At 34.3% G+C, this 9,848-nt stretch overlaps 1 protein-coding gene across 1 annotated transcript; it reads right to left on the reverse strand.

Moving 5' to 3' along the window:
* Positions 1-2,028: 2,028 nt before the first annotated feature.
* On the reverse strand, positions 2,029-7,887 carry LOC118755069 (14-3-3 protein zeta; the record flags this gene model as incomplete). The annotated part of the gene is given in 3 exon segments (XM_036489922.1): positions 2,029-3,921; positions 7,329-7,492; positions 7,764-7,887. Coding segments are annotated over 3 exon segments (444 nt in total), but the record flags the coding sequence as incomplete, so codon positions are not given.
* Positions 7,888-9,848: the final 1,961 nt, after the last annotated feature.

Here is a 9,848-nt window from a genome sequence, read left to right on the forward strand (position 1 = left end):
ATTCATTAACTACTTACATATCACACTGATTATTGTAAAGACAAAAAGTTTTCAGATTTCATGCACCCGAAAATGCCATTGCTAAAATTTTGTGTTCCGACTCGTTTTCCATTTGGGTTAAAGTGGTCCAACTTTCTGGGCATCATTACAATGTGGCAAGATATAAGGTGGTCCACTCAATGACACGACTCAAGCGTATTATGATTTCTCCACTCAATGTGGGATTATTTCATTTGAAATCTTTACTATAATCGCTTTAACTATATATTTATTTCGAAGCAAACACATTGCCAATTCTATATTCTTCAAGAGGTCTCCTCCCTTTTTTCTTGCAAGCCGTTCTTGCTACCCACCTATTACTTGGAAATCTTTTTTCTCTTTTAACGCAACTCTATGTATACGTTTGAGCTAGAAATGAAAACAGCCGACACCTATTCCAATCGATTCGCTTCAAAATTGAATAATGAATTCAGCGATCAACTACCGAGAAGAATAATCTTCAATCACTTCAACTTCTTGGGAATTTCGCCAGAGTTTTTTTTTTCTCATGGACAGTATTTATAAAATCCTGCCTGACGAACTGAAAAACATCAAATTATGACATAGATTTTATTTTCAGTTGTTTATCAATTCGGCATATTTTTATTATTTAATGATTTTTCACATTTATAGTAAATAGTTGTATTTTTTTAAACTTCATATGTATGTAAATTACGTTAATGTTTTTTTGTTTTTATGTAAATGCACAAAGCTGATGACAAATACTAATACGATTACGAATACGAATACGAGTACGAGAGTAGTAAGTAATGATGAATGAGTGGGTATTTTCTTAGCCGATCGTTTTTTGACTTGTAATTGATTTGATCATTTCACCTGTTTATTTAATTATATAGGTACTCGGTACACACACAAAAATTGGCATCGATTTTCAGTGTTCATTAATTTCATTTTTACATCACCAATTACATACATACATAAAATGCTTATTGCTGCGAAGTATGGCATTATTTATTTTGTATAATTTCAATGAAAGTTATTTAAAAAAAACTACATACATTAACACAATATACATTCGAATATTAAAAAAAAAAAACGTATTAACATTTAAACTCACATACAGACAAAAATCTCCATGGTTGAGGGAAATCGGGGAAATCGAATACTGAGTGAGAGCGAAGGGAGCGAACATTGGACCGCCGTACGAGTACTATTAGTATATACATACATAAGTACTACTGTTTCTATATTTATTGTACATTGCATGCAGCAATTTCTTAGGTGGCTTCTTGAGCGCTCACTCAACAACCAACAGGTTAGAGGCAAAGTTAGCAATACAGCCATGAGAATTCTAAATTACCAATTCCTTTATTAAAAGTTCAGCTCAAAACACCGCCACATAACTACATAAATTAGCGCCTAAAGCTATGCCAGTAATCATATCATTGCAGACATTGCATACTTAATAACGCACTACTTCCTTATTTGGCAATCTTTGTGCCCAAAGTTAAGCGTAGCGAGTTTTAGATACGCTCTACTGCGGATAAGATTTTCAAAAACAGTTTTTATGCAATTTTGGAATTATTTTTTCAGAAAGAGCATTTCAGCATTTCGTCCACAACAGTTGTGTAAACGATTTTTCATTTGCGATTCGTCATCAGCAGCAGAATTCGGAAATGGTCAGGCAAAATTTTTACCTCCAAAATTCTCTAATTAGAAATAAGGGGCGCATAAAAAAGCATGCAAAATCAATTGACATGCCTCTCGTACTACCAAAGTTGACCGTTTTCCAATTGCACCTCTTAGTTTTTCATACTGCTTATTTTTAGGCACTAACACTTTTCACATTTAAATAATTTTGGAGACAACAATTTTGCGATTTTCAGATCCCCTCTACAGGTGCTAGCCTTTACCAGAGTACACTTACAACAAACTGTACTATTGCAATATTGCTTGAATCAGGATAGATTTTTTTCTGTATACATACATATTCAACGGTTAGAAAAGTTAGTAATAAAACTAATAAAAAACAATGGCAAATATAACGTAATAACGTTTTTATTTAAAAATTATAGAAATCATCGTTCATACTTTATTGACAAAACAATTTTGGTAAGGAATAAAAGCAAATTTGTATGCCACAAATTGAGTTTTGAAAGCGCTCTGCTGCAGAACGCCGTAGCGCATCACTCGACCATCTTCGGCTACACACCAACAGACCCATTAAACACACACCAGATGTGTTTAAAGCTTCTCTACTATTTTGATTTATGTTTATTCTCTTTCGTTTCAGGCGTTTAGTTTTTTGCAATGATTCAAAAATTGGGGAAAAAACGTGCACTCAAATAGAATTTGGTTTATCCTAACAGAAAGCTTTGCCAGCCACTAATATTTTCGTAACTGAAAACATAGGAGCATTGGTTCTAACTCAAGTGCAGGTTTTCCCATTTTTTTTTTTATTTATGTGAAGGTACGTACAAAATTTGGAAAACGAAACGAGAATGAGTTTTGGTTAATATATATAAAAAAAAAAACAAAATCAAATTATTTATTAAAAAATAATAAATAATATATAATGCTCTGCCTAACAAATTTTACGTTTTTGTAGATTTGTTGATAAAGTTTCATTTAAATATATGTATGCATATCAATCTTAATTCTTGTGAAATTTTGCTCATCTTGCTTTTTGGTTGTTTTCTCGACTGGTTGCTGGTTTGTTGTTGAGACGCTTCTTTCAGTATTCACAGTTTATTTTCTAATTGCTTTCGTTTGATTGTTGTTGGTCAGATGTGCTGATGAATGGCAAATGGCAAATGGCAAATGGCAAAACATATTTTGAATCCTTGCATGCATACAACAAAAAGAAAATTTTAAAATTTCAAAGCTTCCGAACCATTATAGCCATTCTTTGCTCGCTCTACATTTTTCTTGTACAAACAAAGTGTTGCGAAACCTCAACAAACGCCTGCGTTACTCATAAGAACAGCGCGCGCGGTCAATGGGGAGACAACAAAGTGGCGCGACGTTTGGACAGCTTAAGCCAATAACCAAACCCCTGCTGGTATGCTGGTTCGGAGGAACGGGGGGCAAACTCATTGCCTCGTGATTATTTTCTCACAATTCCCCATGTCACGCTGTTCTCCTTGTGCTGCTGTACATTCAACGAATACACATTTAAACTATGTATGTATGTAAGCATGTATGACTGACTGGCTATGCAATGCGCAGCAATGCAACCGAATTAGAAATTCGTACAAGACTAACGAATGGCTAGAATGGTTATATGTATTTGCTGCTACATTGTTTGCCTCAATTCATTCTGTTGCCTGTTGGAAACCACGATTGAAATTTTTTGCGTTTCTTTTGTTTATTCATTCTTGAGTTTAAATATTGCTATTGATTCATTTAACTGGATGTTGATGGGTTAGATTTTTGCTCATTCTTAATTTTGCATTCAAATGTTGTTGTTCTGCTATTGCTGCCTATTCTGCTGTTCTGCTGCTATTGCTGTTACTGTTGTTGTTCTGTACTTGCTGCTGTTGAATTTGTGGTTGGTTGCATGTTCATTGCTCTTTCATTTAAAATGAATTTGTGTTTAAATTTAGGTTGCAATTATTTCGCTTCTGCCTCTGTGTTTTATTTCAAGTGTTTTTGTTTTTAATTTTGTTGTTGTATTTCTGTTCTCTCTTGATGTTGTTTTTATTTATTTTGTTTTTATTTGTTTACTTATTATTTGCATAGTCAAAAGGAAACAATTTAGTTTGGTTAGTTGTCGCCACCCTCTTGTGGTTCATCGCCGTCCCCTTGCGTATCCGACGTCCAGAGGGTCAAGTTGTCTCTCAACAATTGCATAATCAGCGTCGAGTCTTTGTATGAGTCCTCGTTGAGTGTATCCAGTTCAGCTATCGCATCATCGAACGCCTAAGAAAGATTATCAAACAAACAAAACAAAAAAAAAAACAATATATTAGATAGGCATACATACAACAACATAGGCATTCGTTCAAAGCAAGCAAATTTATATAAAATATGAAAATCACATTTTCAACCGAAAAAAAAATAAAGCATTTCAATCCAAAGCAACCAATTATATGTGTAAATATACATATTTTCTTTAACTTTATATCCATTAGTATCTAGTATGAATTGTATTTTTGAAACTTTTTTTTTTTTTAACTTTTCGATCTGTTTAATGCAAAGGAACTAAGCTTAAGTCTAGTAAAAACACGTTACATCATCAATCAAGTCAAAATAAAAAAATATATAAATCTCTCTTTCGGTATTGTCAGCCCTTGTGGAGTTGCATACGTGCAAATGCACACATTCATGGCTTGAATTTCTTATCGGGTACAACCTCTGGGCTTAAACTTATGTGTGTGTGTGTGTATGAATAACGTTTTTGACTTAGTTTATATAAAAAAGGACTAAAAGAACACGAAAATGCACTGCAGCCACTACCGACCTTTGTTTTTTTTTTTTTAATAAGGCAGCGAAGTAACAGTGGTACGAAAAACAAAAACGTGTTAAAGAGACGAACTAAATTACAAATGAACAAGGAGTTATGAACTAAAAAAAGGTGAAAATTGTAAAAATATTACTTTGCGACCTGAAGAACGGATTTTGTAATAGCCTTTTTTTGGCCTAATTTTTGCTTTTGCACAACACAGCTCCTTTACAGGGCTGCAAACCGGGTTATAATCGAACCGCCGTTTTTTTCAGGCTTCGAACCGAATCGTTTTCATTTTGAAATGCCAAACCCGAACCGAAAACCACTCAAAAAATTGTTCGATTCGGTTAAAAATTAAAATCCACTAAAGCATTTTTCAAGTTTTTTTATACCCAACTTTGCCTAAACTGCTGACCATTTTTTGTTTGATGGCAACACCGTGAGGTGATTAAAGCGTGCTCGAAATGTTACATACCTATAGTAACACCGTCAGCAAAAAAAAAAAAAAAACATGCCAAAAAAATTCAAAATGCTAAGTATGCAGTTCTAGTCTACTTTACTAGACTTAAGACTTCTCAAAATTTTAAAAAGGTTTATTCAATTTTTTTAACCGACTTCACAAAAAGGTTATCAATTCGTCGGAATATTTTTTTATGTTTTTATGTATGTTACCGCATAACTTTGGACCACGTTAACCGATTTTTAAAGGAACGGTGTTACCTCACAGGTGGTCCCGTACAAATTTGTTTTAAAACCGATTATTGGATCATGAAGAAGTTAACGATAATCTTAAATTTGTATATGAGAATTGAAGTCGGTTTTTTTTTTCTTACAAATTACTTGTTTTTATTTCACTAAAAAATGAAAAAATCCAACATTTCATTGGATACAAGGGTTTTTTTTCCATATGTATCAAATTGATGCACAACGTACTTTGTGTTACAAAAAATTTCCGATGGATGCGGGTTAAATAAATAATTGGGTATTATTACTGGGAATCTCCTGAAGAGCAACAAAGATTTCTACTAAAAAAATATTGAGTTTCAAGAATTATATACCGTTTCTACGAAAAATTGTTTTTCCCCATATAAAGTACATGGCAAACTATGAGCGCTTTGAGCGACCTCTAAATATTTTTTTATTGGTATATTTTTTCGGTATAAAACACTTCTATGGGGTGAGAGCATAAAAGTTCCGACTTTAATTTTTCACATGCATTTTTGGAGTACCCTAATGTACATATGATGTGGATATTTAAACTTGATCTCTTTTATTTTTATACCTATAGTAATTGTCAAATTTTTTGTGATATTTGTATCAGTTAGTGTAAAAAATTTAACCCTTTGGACCGAACCGAACCGCATCGATTTTTGGAGGGGTTTGCAGCGCTGCTAATTTTAGCATGGTTTATGGTTTCTTGCGTGCAGGCTCCCTGGGGTTTCAACGCTGCTCAATGCTCAAGGCAACAGATGCGGGTGTGTTCATTCTTTAAGAAAGGTATGTAAGTAGTGGTCAGTAATTACACAGCAAACAAAAAAGTTAGCAGAAAAACATTTAGCAAAAATTGGTAAAACACAAAACGAAATTGAATCACATAAAATATGGCACAATTAGTATTTTCATCAGCGGGGATAAATATACATATGTATGTATGTATGTATAGCTGGTTGGTTGGTTGGTGTAGAGACGTAAGCGAACATCAAGAAGCCTTCTTAGAGCGAAAGAAATTAATGCATACAAAATAAACTTTTGTTATTAATCAAAAATCACAAGACCAGCATAAACAAACAAATTCATTTGTTAATATTTCACGTTCAAGTAACAAAAAAAACACAATCTACAATTCCACCTGTTTAGCCAAATGGCAAGCCCGCGCCGGCGAGTTGATAATTTCGTAATAGAATACGGAAAAGTTGAGGGCGAGACCTAAGCGTATCGGATGTGTTGGCTGCATTTTGCCCTTAGCAATATCGAATGCTTCCTGATATGCCTTTTTCGAGTCCTCAACCACGCCTGTTAACAAGCCGAAGCCACCAAGCCACAAGAAGTTAAAATGGTCACAGGAGATTTTTTTATTTATTTTTTTATATTTTTTATTTAAAGCAAAACGCGTGTTTATAATTGAATTGATTATTTATGCGTGCATTTGTGGGTGTGAAGTTGTTTAGCACACGAACGGAAGGAGCAGAATTGAGAGCAGAAAAATCGATGAGCACATGAGAAGGTAATGAAAAGAAAAAACAATAAAACAAAAAAAAAATTAGAATTAATCGGAATTAATATTAAAATCAGACGAACAAAGTGGTTAAAGAAAATTTTAAAAAATCTATGGAATAGTATGTACATAAATAATTTTTGTGCTAATATAAATTAAATAAATAATGGCCAGACCCCACCGTGAGTTGTTTCACGGCAAACAAAAAAAAACACAAAATATATACTTGTAGCGATTCGAAATTATATGATAAGTTCGAATTAAAATGTGTGTCAAACTTTTGGCGCTTCTCTTAACTTGAATACATGGAAAACTCTAAAACTCTAAAAATATTTAGACAAGTTTTGACAGTCACAGTTTCCAAGCATTCAAGGTTTTTGCAGCTTTTTCCAATTTAAAATAATACACCTACTATTTTGCTCGACCTTTTTGCATTTCATACATGCTTAATTATAATCTTAAATTTTTTTACAGAATTGTTTTGTTTTTTTTTTTTTGATCGATGATGTGTCGTGTTCCAACCCATGTTAAATTTTTATTTGCAATTTCTAATCGACGACTCAAAAGGACTACGAAAAGTAGCTTGTCTGTCATGTTGCTTGTTTGTTTGAAATGCTTGCATTAATCCATTTTTTTTTTTCTCATAATTTATTATAGCATATTAACCTGTTTGGCCAGTTGGCAAGCTTTGTCTGGAGAATTCAGAATCTCATAATAGAAGACTGAAAAGTTTAGGGCTAAACCCAACCGGATTGGATGTGTTGGCTGCATTTTTCCCTTGCTAATTTCAAATGCATCCTGGTAAGCGGTTTGAGAGTCGTCTACAACAGCTGTTAACACGACGTTGCGATTTAGGATTAATCAATTGATTTTTATTTTTATTTTTTTTTTTTTTTTTAGAAAAAAAATTAAATTAATATTAGAAATATTTTAAGGTTTCTATGTAAATTTATGGCAATGATACTGCATGAGTAGGGTTAACACAGAGTAGTAAAATGTACGGGATTTAAGGAAGGGACTGATGGTAGGTTTTTGTGTGGGAGTGGAGTTACAATATCACATAACCACAGTAGAAATGCAAAACACGTTTCAAATACTTACTGTTACGGGCGTCTCCTGTGGCCACCTCAGCTAAATACCTGTAATAATCTCCCTTCATTTTCAGGTAGAAGACCTTGCTCTCTGGATTACTGGCTTTTGGAATAAGGTGTTTGTCCAGAAGACCCTAAAAAAGATAATAAATAAACCATAAAAATACAATTAAATGAAAATTAAAAAATAGATACTTTTGTATTGGCCTTAAATAGTATTTGAATTTGTAGTGTGGCGACCACTGTGGCCGAATGGTGAGTTGTGCTCAAGACTCAGGTTTTAATTCCTGGACCGACTAACCTCAAAAAAAAAAATGAGTTTTTTTCAAATAGCGGCCATCCATCGTCAGGCAATGGCATACGTCGCAGGTTATACTGCGATTGTGCTGTTTCACGCTAGAATGGCAGAACAATTTTATTCCCACGGTTTCACACTGGATGAATAAAATGTGTATTTGTAAATATTGCGCTTGAAAGTTGCGCAGCGTCATTTTCGTAGTTGCGCATGTGTTGGTGCGCTGCAGCAGAACTGCCACTTTAATGCGGGGTAGGAAGCTGGAACAACTTTTTAAGAAACTTTACCTCACCGCATTGCCTCTCTTGCCTACAAACTGAGTTGTTCTCATGGCAGAAATGTTTCAGAGTGTGAAACCGACCATTCCTATTTCTCATCACTCAGTTCAAATGACAATATGAAGAGTGCACACCACAAATTAGATGAGAAACTCGGTGATGCAATTAGCAAAATGTGAGAAGCGCCATTTCTTACATAATCGCATGGCAAACAATAAACAAATATGATATTTGCAGATACTGTAATTGGCAAAAGATTTTCTGAAAGGTGGGAGTCTGGTTAAATGTTCTCAAGCCCGCGACTAGAAAATGCTTTGTATGTATAAGCTGTAATGTGGCGCAAAATACAAAAAAAAAAACTAGAAGCTTGAGGAAAAAGAGAAACAAACCAACCCGCCCTTCTGAGCGGAAATGTTAGTCATCTGATATTATGCCTGTTCATGTAGCAAATAATTTGTAATAATTGTCATAAATTATCCAGTTTTGGGGTGTTCATGTATCCAAAAACTTGCAAAGGGAAATTGAGAGAGCAGCAAATTAATCAGCTGTTCAGGAAATTTGCAAACTGTTACCGGTTTTACAATCATGTACTTTTTTGGCTATTTTTCTCGTTTATTAAGTTACTAGAGAGTTGCTGGAAAGTTATTGAATAATTTTTATATGAACGATCTATTCTTTCTAGGGATGGTTCTAATTGTTTGAGCTAAATTTTTTGCTGTACTTCTGGTCTACTACCAAATTGGCTGATGTGCGCTTTACTGCTTACTGCTTGAAGAACATGATAAGTGACAGACTGTTGTTGGGTATTTTAAATTTCCCAACTAGCACAATTCCTTGTACTGTTATCTGCAAACTGAACCGACGATACACCGTTTAATGACGTTATTTTTGACACGCGCTTTTCGCTCCATAGGACAACTCAAATAATATAACCCCCAAGTGGGCACAGCAATATAGCGGGCACAGTTACAGTGTGTGTCGCATCCTTGATGCCACTAAAATTGCGCACACTCACATATACTCATAGATTACCTATTTCATGTGATTAATCATATCAACCATTCTTCGGCTTTGCAACAGCAGAAACGGTAAAAATGAAAGTGATTGCGATTAAACACAGAAACAAAAAACTCGCCATGCCACGATGGAGACAGTAATTGGAACATTGGCGGCGCATTCATAAGCGAAGGTAAAACAAAAAGGGAAGGGCAGGGCATACACAGAGCTCCACTTCACGCATGCACGAGCATTCATGCAAACATACACCTATATATGTATGTATATGTATAGTCTGAGCCCAGCAAACATTCGGGTTTGACAACAGTGATGCCAGACATTCTCTGTTAAATATCCCACGGAAATGGGGAAAAAATATCTCAATTACCCACATCTTGAAAATTTATCCCACAAAATTCCCAACGAATTTAAACATACCCATGTTTCAGTAGTAAAGAAGTAAAATTCATATAAAATAATAATAATAGTTTGGCGCTTACACATATGTGCTTTTCCTCCAATTTGT

Source organism: Rhagoletis pomonella, unplaced genomic scaffold (genome assembly GCF_013731165.1).
Source record: "Rhagoletis pomonella isolate Grant_MI unplaced genomic scaffold, Rhpom_1.0 Rhpom_scaffold_05241, whole genome shotgun sequence".
NCBI classification, from domain to species: domain Eukaryota; kingdom Metazoa; phylum Arthropoda; class Insecta; order Diptera; family Tephritidae; genus Rhagoletis; species Rhagoletis pomonella.